Below are 14,385 nucleotides of genomic sequence, written 5' to 3'. Positions count from 1 at the left end.
TCAGTGATATGTTGAAGCAAACAAGAACCAGTCAACTCAGACATAGGAAGTAAATATCCTGACTTGCCAACTATAAAGCACTCATTTTTCAGTAACGAGCAGAAATTACTGGAAAGACTCAGCAGGTCAGGCAGCATATTTGCACAGAAAGCAGAGTCAACATTTGAGGTTTGGCAAACCGCCTTCAGAAATACTGCAGTCCTTTCACAGTCTTTGTCAGTCAAATTTTGACCAATCTGTGCTCCCAGCCAAAATAAATAAGAGGAGACATTAGACACAGGGAAGGGAAGTGCTTGGGAACAGAAACATTCTGTAATTGTGGGGCTGATCTGTACTATACTATTGATTAAGCCAGCTGCACTAATGGAGTTAGTGTATAAGTTTTCAATGTGTTTGAATGATGGAACAAACTCCTGGGATTTCAGTAAAAACTGAAAGAACTGCAGATGCAGTAAAAATAGAAATGGCTGGAAAAGCTCAGCAGGTCTGGCAGCATCTGTGGAGAGAAATCAGAGTCACTCAACCCAAAACCTTAACTTTGATTTCTCTCCACAGATGCTGCCAGATCTGCTGAGCTTTTCCAGCAATTTCTATTTTTGTCTAGGGATCTCAATGACTGACTAGGAGAGAATGGCTTTGAGCAAAAATATGGCCAGACAATAGGCAGGTAACATGCAGAGTAATTACTTCTACACTAGCTGAACAACACAGGACTAAAGCACAGCCAAACAGAGTGGTTTAACTATATCCACTATAAACCCACTAACTCCCACATCTACCTGGACTACACAGCCTCACACTCTCCATTCCATTCTCCCAGTTCCTCGACTCTGTTGCGTGTGTTCCAATGAGACCAACTCCGACAAGGGAGCCTCCGAAACGTCCACCTCCTTCCTCAACTGAGGATTCCTCAGCACCGTTGTTGACAGGGCACTCAACCAGGACCGACACATCTCCCGCACTTCCGCCCTTACCACACCCCTACCCTCCCATAATGATAGGGCTCTCCCTGTCCTTACCTACCATGCCACTATCCAGGAGGTCATCCCGCCATATCTGCAACCTCCAGCGAGATACCACCACCAGACAGATCTTCCCCTCCCCTCCCTTGCTAGCTTTCCGCAGGGACCATTTCCTCTGGGAAACCCTGGTCCACTCTTCCTTCATTCCCAACATCCCCCTCACCACCCCACGGGACTTTCCCCTGCAACTGCAGAAGGTGTAACACCTGCCCATTTACCTCTACCCTCCTCAGGTCTGTCCAGGTGAAGCAGCACTCTACCTGCACTTCCTACAATCTAGTCTCATGCATTCGCTGCTCACAATGTGGTCTCCTCTACCCTGGGGAAACAAAGCGTAGACTGGGTGACTGCTTTGCAAAACATCTACGTTCTGCCTGCACAAAAGACCCTGAACTTTCAGTTGCCTGCCACTCTGACACAACATCCTGTTCCCTGGCCAACATCTCTGTCTCAGGCTTGCTGCAGTGCTCCATCAAAGTTCAGTGCAAGTGGAAGAACAGCATCTCATTTTCCACTTGGGGACTCTGCAGCCCTCCAGACACAATATTGAGTTAAATAATTTTAGAGCCTGAACTCTCCCATGTCCTAGCCTCCATCCCACACACCAGGGCTTGTTATCATATTGTCTGCCATTATAGACTACCCATTGTTAGCCACGAAGAGTCTCCATGAACAGTTATTCACTCTCCTACCCAGATCGTTAACACTCCTTTGTCTGTCCAACTGTTCTTCTCTCTTTCTTTGGGCTCTACGTTCACCTATCATTTATTCCTTACCCCCTCCGCCTACTCTACCTTCTGCTTATAAACCAAAATTTTCCTCACTACCATCAGTTCTGAGGGAGGGCAACCGGACCCAAAATGCTAACTCTGATTTCTCTTCACAGACACTGCCAGACCTGCTGAGCTTTTCCAGCAACTTCTGTTTCTGTTGAGAGTGGTTTAACAGTCTGGAGACTTGTTTCTCATTGAAGCAATGCTTCACTGCCAGGCACAAACATGCACTTTAGAAATCTGGCTTGAGATTATTCAAAATACCAACTTATAGAAATGGAGAGAAAGTAAAACCAAGGAGTCTCTTACATTGTCAGTGGCTGCTGGATTCAAAACTCAAGTTGCAGAGGTTCAGTGTGGCACATTGTTTCACCCGGTAAATTGAATCAGTTCAGAAATTCTTCACCAGTGCTAAGTTAGGAATTTTTTTTCCATTTATCACCTCTACTTTCCGCCTTTCAAAGCATTTAACAGTGGACATCAAGGCAGACTTACCAATCAGCGATGGATCAGTGGGGTTCAGTCGGACAAAACTAGGATCCCTCATGTATCTTGTTAAATGATGGGCCAGTGACTCTGGATATGTCGCAGACAAGGCCACCATCTGCTTATTTGATGGCAATGAAGAATAAATCCAGCTATACACAAACAGAAAAGAAAATTCTTTAGGCTATTAAACCATTCCCTGTAAGTGCTGCCTACCAGAATCCAGCCAGTCAGTAAAACAGAAACTAAGACATCCTTCTTTGTAGGTAGAGTTTATTAACTACTCAGTCTTACAGCTCCTTCCACTGTTCCTGCTGTGCTATATTTTCTAATCGGAGGAAGTGAGGACCGCAGATGCTGGAGATCAGAAAGTGTGGTGCTAGAAAAGCACAGCCAGTCAGAGGGCATCAGAGGAGCAGGAGAGTCAAGGTTTCAAGCATAAGCTCTTCATCTAATCAATCTGTTTAGAAATGTTATTACATATCTTTGCAGCGGTGGGGACTTGAGCATGGGCCTCCTGGCTCCGAGGTAAAGACATTATTACTGAGCCGCGAGAAGCCCCATTCTGTAGTTACCAAGTCAACTCATCAACCAACCAACCACAACCATCTGCTCAAGGGGAGGCAATGACCTATTGATATTACCACTCGACTATTAAGCCAGAAAACCAAACAACCTTCTGAGGACCTGAGTTCAAATCCTGCCATGGTTTATGGTGGAATTTGAATTTAATTTTTAAAAATCTGGAATTAAGAGTCTAATGATGATCTTGAAACCATTATCAATTATTGGAAAAACCCATAATATTCTTTAGGAAAGGAAACAAAACTCTCATTCTTATCTACATGTGACTCCAAACCCACAGCAATGTGGTTGACTCTTAACTGGCCTCTGGGTAATTAGGGATGAGCAATAAATACTGGCCCTGCCAGTGACACCCACATCCTTAGTATGAATTTAAAAAGCAACTTGTTACATTATAAATGTGATGATTAATATGTAAAGCTCTTGGAGGGGCCCACGTGGCACAGTGATAGTGACCTTACCTCTGGGCTAAGAGGTCGAGATTATAGTCACCTGTGCTGGAAATGTGGTACACATCCAAACACGGAGTAAAAAATAATGGAAAGTCAGTAACATATGGGGAAATGTGGACTTGTGGAGATAAACATTTATTATACAAAAATCTGACCTGAATGAGCAGCTCAAGGTTAAAACTTATATGCAATGTATATGTGTAGTCATGTACATCAGGATTTCAAGCAGAAGTGGTCCCCATGAAGTGAATCAAACATTGCCTTACATTCTAGATTCTGCAGTTGGTGGCTGTTCAGTAATCTAACAACAGATAGGCATGGGTTGGAGATGGAGTAAGGTTGCAAGACAGCACAGTTCGAGTGGGTTAAATGACCTCTTGGTCCTCCTAATCCCACTTAAACCATTTATTTTTGGCAAAGAATTTGTCCCTTTCTCTCAGTTGTCCTCATAGATACTCAGTTGCTCTCTCTGGTAGTAGTGACCTACAGTCAGGCCTCAAACACATATGGGCACCATGACTGGCAAACACCCCTTTCCCCCATCTCCTTCCTCTCCCCCCGCAGCCTAATTTCCTGGAATTAGGGCGTGGAATTCTCTGGTCTCCACTCAGCACAACAGTGAAGATCAGGAAATCTGTGGCAGACAATGGCTACGGAAGAGTTCAAGTCTGAGATCTCCCACAAGGCAAACCTAGTCATAGAGATGTACAGCACGAAAACAGACCCTTTGGTCCAACTCATCCATCCCAACCTAATCTAGTCCCACCTACCAGCACCTGGCCCATATCCCTCTAAACCCTTCCTATTCATATACCCATTCAAATGCCTCTTAAAATGTTGCTATTGTACCAACCTCCACCACTTCCTCTAGCAGTTGATTCCATACACACACACACACCACCCTCTCCGTGAAAACATTGGCCCTAAGGTCTCTTTTATATCATTCCCCCTCACCCTAAACCTATGCCCTCTAGTTCTGGACTCCCTCACCTCCATGAAAAGACCTTGTCTATTTATCCTATCCATGCCCCTCATGAGTTTATAAACCTCTATAAGGTCACCCCTCAGCCTCCCACGCTCCAGGGAAAACAGCCCTAGCCTATTTAACCTCTCCTTATAGCTCAAATCCTCCAACCCTGGCAACATCCTTGTAAATCTTTTCTGAACCCTTTCAAGTTTCACAACATCTTTCTGATAGGAAGGTGACCAAAATTGTACACAATATACCAACAGTGGCCTAACTAATGTCCTGTACAGCCGCAACATGACTCCCAACTTCTGTACTCAATAATTTGACCAATAAAGGAAAGCATACCAACCGCCTTCACTATCCTATCTACCTGGGATTCCACTTTCAAGGAGCTGTGAACCTGCACTCCAAGGTCTCTTTGTTCAGCAACACTCCCTAGGGCCTTACCATTAAGTGCATAAGTCTTGCTAAGGTTTGCTTTCCCAAAATGCAGCACCTCACATTTATCTGAATTAAACTCCATCTGTCACTTCCTCAGCCCATTGGCCCATCTGATCAAAATCCCGTTGTAATCTGAGGTAACCCTCTTCACTGTCCATTACACCTTCAATTTTGGTGTCATCTGCAAACTTACTAACCATACCTCCTATGTTCATATCCAAATCATTTATATAAATGACAAAAAGTAGTGGACCCAGCACCGATCCTCGTGGCGCTCCACTGATTTATCTGGACCAAAAGTCTTACATACCTGTATAAATCAGGAGGGGGCATTTTTACATATCTGACAATTAATGCTCACACACAGAGAGGAATAGCTTGAGTGACAGCTCAGGCAGAATCTACTTAATCAGGCTTTAAGCTTTCAGGAATCTGAGAATCAGCAAAGACCATACACTTCAAGAAGCCTAAAGTACACATACCCTGGGCATGTAGTATCTTACTGTCAAGGAACTGTGCTGCTGAAAGTTAAACAACTTAGCTCAAACATTCACTTAATACCTATCTTCACCAAGCTGCGACTATCCAGTACAAACATGTGTAAAAAAGGAAGGGAAAGCAAGGTGTTTGTTTAACTCCAAGATGACACAACTGATGACAATAGCAAGTTCAGTGGATCAATTCTACAGTCACACGGCTGGGAGTGGCCATTAGTGATGCTGACTGACTGACTGACAGATAGCCAGACCTCGTGAAGAGACCTGCAATGATGGAGCTGGGATTCGGATCACTCTACTCCAAATAACCCAATAAAAAAGTAGTGGTCCCAGCTTACATCGTTCTTCATGGGAAGGGAGCATTGTTTTTTACATTTGCAATTGGCCAGTCCCAACCCTCAACTTGCAAAAAGCTGAGGCTTTCTTCTGGTCTGCTCCTAGCTGGGGAGTGTAAGGCTCTGGTAAACAACCAAAAACACTGGAAACATTCACCACGTTCGGCAGTAACTGGATGGAGAGAGATACAAAGCTGGTTGGAGTCACACTTGGCAAAATTTGGCTGTTGGTGTTAGGTTCAATCATCTCAAGGACATCTCTGCAGGAGTTCCTCAGAGAAGATATTTTCTGATCAATCTGTTCAGAGATTCGATGACACACCTCTTCTAGAGTAGGTTAGACTTGAACCCGGACTCCTGGCCGAGAGTTGGGACACTACTGCTGTGCCAAAAGAGCCCTAGTTCCTTGTAGCAGAGTCCTTGGCACCATCACTGTCACCGGCTTTAATGATGACCTTCCACTATCATAAGATGTGACGTGGGCATGTTTATTGATGACCGCACAATGTTCAGCAACAATAATTACCCCTAAAATACCAATGACACAATGACCATCTCCAATGAGTTAGATTCTAATCATTGCCCTTTGCCATTCAATGGCATTGACATCACCCCCCAGCCTAAAGGACTCAACATGGAGTTCTCCAATTTCAAATAACCTCCCTCCTCCTTCTCCAACTCCCTTCCCCAGCCCCTCCCCGTCCCTGCCACTGTACCCTACCACCAAACAGATTCATTCCTCCTATTGGCCACCAGATTGTACCCTCTACCTGTTTTCACCTATCCCCACTTCTCCACCCTGCCCCCACCTCCCCCTACACCCACCCCCAGTCCTGAAGAAAGGTTACATCTGAAATGTCAACTTCTGCACCTCCTGATGCTGCCTGGCTTGCTGTGTTCTTCCAGCATCCTGTCTGAACACCTTGGATTCCAGCATCTGCAGTTTTTTTGTCTCCTCAAATACTGAAACAGTCTGTGCTGAAACGCAGGATTACCTGGACAATATCCAGGTTTAGGATGGTAAGTGGGATGTAACATTTGCACAATATAATGCAATAACCATCTCCAATGAGAGATATTCTAATCATTGTCCCTTTCAATGGCATTTACATCACTAGTACCATCATTATCAACATCCTGTGGGTTACTATCCACTACAAACTGAACTGGACCAGCCATATAAATACAGGAGCAGGTAAGAGGAGTGCTGCAACTCCCCTCCTAACTCCCCAAATCCTGTCCACCATCTACAAGGCACGAGTCAAGAGCATGATGGAACATTCCCCAATAGCCTAGATGGGTGCAACTCCAACAACATAGAGGCAGCTCAACACCATCCAGGACAAAACATCCCACTTGAATGGCAAGACATCCAGCAGAAGTGCACAGTGGCAGCAATGGGAACAAGATGAATTGCAGTAACTCACCGAGCTTCCTTAGGCAGCACTTTCCAAACACGCAACCTCGAACACGTCAGGAAACAAAGACACCACCATGTGCAAGTTCCCCTCCAAGCCACTCACCATCCAGACTTGGAAATATATCACTGTTCCTTAAGTGTCACTGGATCAAAATCCTAAAACTCCCTCCTTAACAATATTGCTGTCCCTATCCCCAAAGGGCTACAGTGATTCAAAGAGGCAGCTCATCAGCACCACCTTCTCCCAGATCATAAATGTTGCCTTAGCTAGCAATCCTCACATCCCACGAAAAAGAACTAATAAAACCAGTTCATTAGAACAGGGAATGTCAGAGTTGTATTTGGATTTAAGAGCATCTCTTTGACCCTGCAGTGGTAACAGTTCTACCATTTAATCTCTCCTCCTTTTTACCCTGCTACTGTTCTTCTCCCACCTACCCCCTCTCTTTTGGATCTCTAACTTTTCCCAGATGCTGATGCTGCCAGACCTAGGATATATTTACAGCATTTTCTGCTTTTATTTCAGCACCAGCAGCACTCAGCTTTCCAGACGCAATCTTTACGGGTGTAATTTTCAGTCCTGTGGTTTGGTGACTTAAGCATCCTGATAGGTTGACACATGGTGCCCATAAAATATATTCAGCATTTCATAACAAAAAATGCAGCTGTCAAATTCTAACAATTTCCCTGCACAGGAAGCTATTCAGCTAATCATTTCTGTGTGCCCTCGCTGGAGGAGCTATCCAATTAGTCCCACTCTCCTGTTCTTTCCCCATAGTCCTGTAAATTTTTCCCACTTCAAGAATACGTCTAATTTTCTTTTGAAAGTCAATTTATTTCATGCAGTGCATTCTAGGTCAAGGCAACTCAGTGCTGTCACATTCTGCTCAAAGACATTTACAGTGGATTTTTGATCATTTGGGAAACGCAACATACATAAAATTTATCGAGGCAAAACAACAGCCTCATAAGGCTGTGTAATTACTAAAAACCCAAGGCTGTAATGCAATTTGGAGCCTTCAAATGGGGCTCTGGAGCCTCAGAACAGGGGTAACATCAATGATATCGAGGTTCAGAGATAAATTACGAGGAAAGGCTGCACAAACTTGGCTTGTGTCCCCTTGATCACTGGTGACTGAGGAATGCATTCAACAGGGGACAAATACAGCACTTCTATGCTTTCAAATGATTTGGAGTCAAAACCCAGGGAGGTTCATCATGTAATTTGAAGCAGGATATAATCAGGGTTAAGCTTTTAACTCACCACAGGAAAGGGTTGGATAAGTTTAAAACTCTCTCCCCTGAAAAACAGCCAAGAGTGGGACTGTAGAAAGGTGGAGGCTGATAATGTTTCGCTGGGCAAGGATATCAAAGGAAATGCCACACATGTGGATACACAAGAGTCAAAGAGTACATAAGGCACAAGCTCTCTTTTTTTAAAAAAACTTGAATTCACGAGATGTGGGGCATCACTAGTTAGATCAGCATTTATTCCCAATCCCTTGAGAACGTGGTGGCGAGCCACAAAGTCCATGACTTGTGGGTACACCCATATGCTGTGTGCAAAAGTTTTCCAGGATTTTAACTCGATGAAAGGTTAGGATGGGGAGTGCTTTGGAGAGGAACTTACAAGTCGTGGTGCTCCCGTATATCTGTTTCCATTGTCACTGTAGATCGAAGAAGTCTTAGGCTTGGAAGGTGTTGCTGAAGGAACCTTGGTGAATTGATTAGATTACTTACAGTGTGGAAACAGGCCCTTCGGCCCAACAAGTCCACACCGACCCGCTGAAGAGCAACCCACCCAGACCCATTCCCTTACATTTGCCCCTTCACCTAACACCACGGGCAATTTAGCATGGCCAATTCACCTAACCTGCACATTTTTGGATTGTGGGAGGAAAGCGGAGCACCCGGAGGAAACCCACGCAGACACGGGGAGAATGTGCAAACTCCACACAGACAACTGCCTGAGGCGGGAATTGAACCCAGGCTCTGGCGCTGTGAGGTAGCAGTGCTAACCACTGTGCCACCGTGCCACCCACTTTTTCTTTTTTAAAGACAAGCGTACCAAACCCCCTTCTTCACCACCCTGTCTACCTGCGACTTATATTGAATTGAACGGTTTACTCCGATATATCTGCCACCTCAGTATGTCCAGACAGATGGGGTTCAAATGGACCTGAGCCAGACCCCAAAATCACTATGGCTACCTGGGCAAGACATCGGGGACAGATCAGACAGTGGAGGGTGTGGCGCAGGTTTGCGCGCATGCATGTGCATGTGTAGGGAGTGCTGGGGGGCGATGTGGCATTGGATGGAAAGAAGAGAAAAAATTTCAGGTCACTGAACTGACATCAAATATGAAACATTCACTCCTGTTTTGTGCTTCCTTTTCCACAGACACTGCCTAACCTCCCAAGTGCCTCTAACTTTTTCCATTTTTATTTGGGCCTCCAACAAAGTGACTTAGTTCCCTGTAAAAGGGGATTAAACTTTGCTTAAAGTGTTTTGTCCCCGCCCCACACTGTCTGCATTCATGTGTGGAAATTCCCTTTCATTCTTTGATATAGATGCACGTTCCAAAAAAAAAACATTCAGGGCTCAAAGGGGCCTTTTTTAATATCAGGGGACCGCTCCATTTCACTGAGGGATGAGCCCCAGCATCGAAATACTTGCTCTGGGTACTGTGACAACACCAGGTGGCTTTACAAATGTGAAATGACGACATTTTATAATAGTTGGCTGTATCAAATAAACTACTCTGGCCCTTCAACAACTTGCACAGCTTTAAGAGAAATATTTTGAATGTCACAATTTGGAATTGCTCACTTACTTGATCTGTTCCTGGAAACTGCCCTCTTCCAGCAACTTATCTGCTTCATCCAGGACGAACAAGCGGATACTGGCCGTCGGGAGAAAGCCAATCTCAATCAGCTGTTTAATACGACCTGCATTGAGGGAAATCTTTAGCTTCAATAAATACAGTGATTGCTATTAAACTGTGGCATGCATGATTAGGCAAAAGATTCTTCCAAAACAGTTCCACATAAAGCAGACACTCACCCTATGCACCACTTAAGCAAGGTTGCTAAGATTTTTACAATTAAGAGTACTTCTGGGCTATGGAGCCATGGGGTGAGTAAATGAAGATGGGTCACAATCTCACTGATTGGCAGAACAGATATGAGGGGTTAAAATTGTCTGTTTCCCTTCTCACAAACTCTACAGCATGTCAATTTGTCCAGATTATTGCAGATTCACGAGCCTAATAATCCAGACCCCAGGTCCGGGAGTATGAGTTCCAACTCTACCACAGCAAAAGGGGAAATTTTCATTCAATTTTTTAAAAAATTAGACAAAAATGCTAGTCTAATGGCAACTGTGCAATCCCTGTCACTGGTCCTAAAAACCCATCTAGTTCATCAATGCCCTTTAAGGATAGAAATCCACCATCCTTCCTCATCTGTCCTCAATGTAACCCCAGACCCACAGCAATGGATTTGGTTTTTACTGCTCTCTAAAATGATAGACAGAATCCCTACAGTCCATTAGGCACAACAAGTGCACACCGACCCTCCGAAGAGTAACCCAGTCAGACCTATTCCCCTACCCTATTACTCTACATTTGCCCCTAACTAATGCACCCAACCTACATATCCATGAACTCTATGGGCAATTTAGCCTGGCCAATTCACCAAACCTGCGCATCTTTGGATTATGGAAGGAAAGTGGAGCACCTGGAGGAAACCCACGCAGACACGGGGAGAAGTACAAACTCCACTCAGACAGTCGCCCGAGGCTGGAATTGAACTTGGGTCCCTGGCGCTGTGAGGCAGCAGTGCTAACCACTGAGCCACTGTGCTGCCGTGATCTAGTCAGCTACTCAGTTTCAAGGGCAATTAAGGATGATCAACAAACGGTGCCCTTGTCAGTGAGGCCGACATCCCACGAAAGAGTAAATTTTAAAAAGATTAAGGACCTACAAATAACTCTCAGTTACCACATATCAAGGGAAGATTGAGAGTTAAGATCCATTTCAGAGTTGAGAACACAACTCAGGCTAACATTCCAAAGCAGTACCGCAGAAGTGCTGTACTTTGGAGGTCCCAACTTTTGCATGACATGATAAACAAAGGTCCAATTGCTTCTCACAGGTGAGCAACCCACAGCGCTACTCCAAACAGCCGCAGGACAGTTCTCTACAGTCCTGGCCAATGTTTTCCCCTCAATCACATCGCTCTCTGCAGAATCCTGACAGCACAACAATGACAGTGGTTCAAAAGTGCTTCACTGGCTCGAAGCCACTCCAGTTCATGATCACAAAAACTGCTTCAGTTCCCTTGATTCTCTCAGCAGGGAGCAGAAAATAACGTACAAGTCCCTGCATCCTACCAGCCAGTACACTGCCCTGGAGAGTATCGCAAGTTTTCAAAATTATTTGTTCCAAACATAGTTTGCAATTTCTTAGCCTCAAACCAAAAACCTCAAGAGTATCACAAGACACAATTTTTGAGAGGATTTGGAGCGGAGGTTGTGATTCTGGCTGTACGTTTGCTCACTGAGTTGGAAGATTTGTTCTCAAATGTTTCGTCACCATGCTAGGTAACATCATCAGTGAGCCTCTGATGAAGTGCTGCTGTTCTGTCCCACTTGCTATTTGTGTGTTTTGGTCTGTTGTGATGAGTGATATCAGTTCCAGTTCTTTTTCTAAGAGTTTGGTAAATGGGGTCCAAACCGATGTTTGTTGATTAAGTTCCTGTTTGAATGCCAGGCCTCTAGAAATTCCTGCGCGTCTTTGTTTAGCCTGCCCCAGAATAGATGTATTGTCCCAGGTGAACTGGCATTCAAACCAGAACTCCATTAACAAACACATTGATTTGGACTCCATTTACCAACCTCTCAGAAAAAGAACCAGAAGTTATATCACCCATCACAACAGACCAACACACATAAACAGAAAGCAGGACAGAACACCAGCGCTTCAACGGAGGCTCACTGATGATGTGTACCTAGCATGGTGACAAAACGTCTGAGAACAAATCTTCCAGCTCAGTGAGCAAACGTACAGCCAGAATTACAAGATGCCTCTTGCCTCACAAACTTTGATACTTCAAGTCCACCTGTGGTCTCACTCTTGCCTATCTCTAATTTCCACCAGTCCCAAAACCCTCCCGGATAACTGCATACCCCTAATTCTGCCTCTTTAGCATCCCCAAACTTCACTGCACCAGCACGGGGGAATCACATGCCCAGCTTCGGAGGACCAGGACTCTCCAATTCCCCACCTTAACCCCCTTCCTTTACAAAGCTCCACGAAAACCTCTGTTACCAAGCAGTCAGTCTCTTTGTGTGGCTCAAATTCAATACCATTAGCTAACGCACTGGAGAAGCTCTCCTGCTGATGTTCTGTTCGAGAACTCCCTCACCTGGAGACCCAACTGCGATATGGCATTTCTTCAGGCGGGTTTTGTCTAGGTTCAGCGGTGTGCCTCCAATGAAGACGTGACATTCCAGGCCCTCCATTTTAATGCCAATTGCTGTAATGACGGAGTGGATTTGGACTGCAATTTCCCTGGTAGGTGCTAGAACAAGAACCTGCATGCAACATGAAAGGAATGGGCCATCAACGCAAGGTACAGTGCAGGGTATTTCATGAATGGAGAAAAGCCCACAGCAGCAGCGAGGTAATCTAACTGTAGCTGGGATTGCTGGGGATGGCAGAAAATGGGATGGAAAGACATGTGGCTGTGACAGAGAACCAAGAACACTTCCCTGAAAATTAAGTGCTCTCTCCTGGCTGTTCTGGCCAATATTCATTCCTCAACCAATCATCACACTGTTATAGAGTCATAGAGCCATACAGACATCCTTGTTGACCAGTTTCCCAATCTGAACGGGTACCATTTGCCTGCATTTGGCCTATGTCCCTCCAAACCTTTTCTATCCACATACCTGTCCAAATGTATTTTAAATGTTGTAATTGTACCCATTTCTACCACTTCCTCAGGCAGGTCATTCCAGACACGCTCCACCCTCTGTGGGAAAAAGTTGCCCCTCAGGTCCCTTTTAAATTGTTCCCCTCCCATCGTAAATCTACGCCCTCTAGTTTTGGGTTCCCCTATCCTGGGAAAAGGATTTCAGCTATTCGTTTTATCTATGCCCCTTATGATTTTATAAACCTCAATAAGGTCACCCCTCAGCCTCCTACTCTCCAGGGAAAAAAAAGACTATCCAGCCTCTTCTTATAATTCAAACCATCCAGTCCCTACAGTGTAGGGACAGGTCATTTGGCCCAAAAAGTCCACACTGACCATCCAAAGAGTAACCCACCTGGATCCATTCCCCTACCCCTATTACTCTACATTTACACTATGGGCAATTTACCATGGCCAATTCACCGAACCTGCACATCTTTGGATTGTGGGGGAAACTAGAGCACCCAAAGGAAACCCAAGCACCCAAAGGAAACCCACACAGACATGGGGAGAATGTGCAAACTCCACACAGGCAGTCACCCAAGATGGGAATCGAATGCGGGTCCTTGGTGTTGAGGTAACAATGCTAACCACTAAGCCATTGATTGTAAAACACTTGAAATGTGTTTCAAACGTGAAAGATGCTATGGAAATGCAAGATCTCAACTTCTCTTTTCATGTAAATAGTGATGTGAGCAAACACTGCCCAAGGTAATCTGTGTCCAACCATGCACACCTGCTTCCCATGTACTCAAGCTTTTAAAACTGGGAGGCGCAGAAAAATATCTGCTGCCCAGTTTTCAACATGGTCTGAAAGCCCAAACAGAAACTGCCAAAACCACACAGATTGCTTAGAACAATACTGCAGTGAACGTGATGCTTTTCCTGATTCCACAACAACCAGGCAGGTTTCTATGACAAGAATGTGCAAGGTGAAGGTAACTATCGTTCAGAGTAATTGCTTAGTAGTAACTGCTCGCTGAAAAAAGGAGACATGCTGCAAAAGCTTTTTGTCTTGCTCCTATGAGGACAGACAAAAGAATTCCAAATTTCAAAGGAACAACCATTTACACTGCACGAGAAATGGGCAATATGCAAAGTTTAGAATAACATCTGCAAATTTCACACAAATGCTAACCTGCGTTGCCGGATTCTCTAGGATAAGGGAGTCCAATGCAATTGTAGCAAACACGCACGTTTTCCCAGTTCCGGATTTAGCTTGCACAATCAGATCTGAAAGAGACACATAATCTTGTAAAGAAAAATCACATGCTGAATTTTCAAGCTTAAGATATGACCGATAGCAGCCCTGGTTATACTTGATGCTATGATGAAGCACGTCCAGAATTCTGGTGCCTATCAAGTATTGTAATCAAACTAATTAGCTGCACGCAGTACAATATCCTTGATTATTTTAAATAGCTCTCAC

General features: G+C 44.7%; 1 protein-coding gene across 1 annotated transcript in view; it reads right to left on the bottom strand.

Annotated features, from left to right (window-relative positions):
• Positions 1–14,385, bottom strand: part of ddx20 (DEAD (Asp-Glu-Ala-Asp) box polypeptide 20) — a 39,497-nt gene that overhangs the window by 15,884 nt on the left and 9,228 nt on the right. Inside the window, exons 2-5 of the mRNA XM_043716373.2 lie at positions 14,095–14,189; positions 12,408–12,576; positions 9,815–9,929; positions 2,291–2,433 (exon numbers count right to left, since the gene is read on the bottom strand). Coding sequence (XP_043572308.2) covers positions 2,291–2,433; positions 9,815–9,929; positions 12,408–12,576; positions 14,095–14,189 — 522 coding nt within the window. The remainder of the gene's footprint in view (positions 1–2,290; positions 2,434–9,814; positions 9,930–12,407; positions 12,577–14,094; positions 14,190–14,385) is intronic.

The sequence above is a fragment of the Chiloscyllium plagiosum genome, unplaced genomic scaffold (genome assembly GCF_037043375.1).
Source record: "Chiloscyllium plagiosum isolate Xiang-an unplaced genomic scaffold, Cpla_swu_hap1 HiC_scaffold_26, whole genome shotgun sequence".
Taxonomy (NCBI): domain Eukaryota; kingdom Metazoa; phylum Chordata; class Chondrichthyes; order Orectolobiformes; family Hemiscylliidae; genus Chiloscyllium; species Chiloscyllium plagiosum.
Note: the sequence above shows the minus strand (reverse complement) of the source record. Positions and strands in the feature narration are given on the sequence as shown.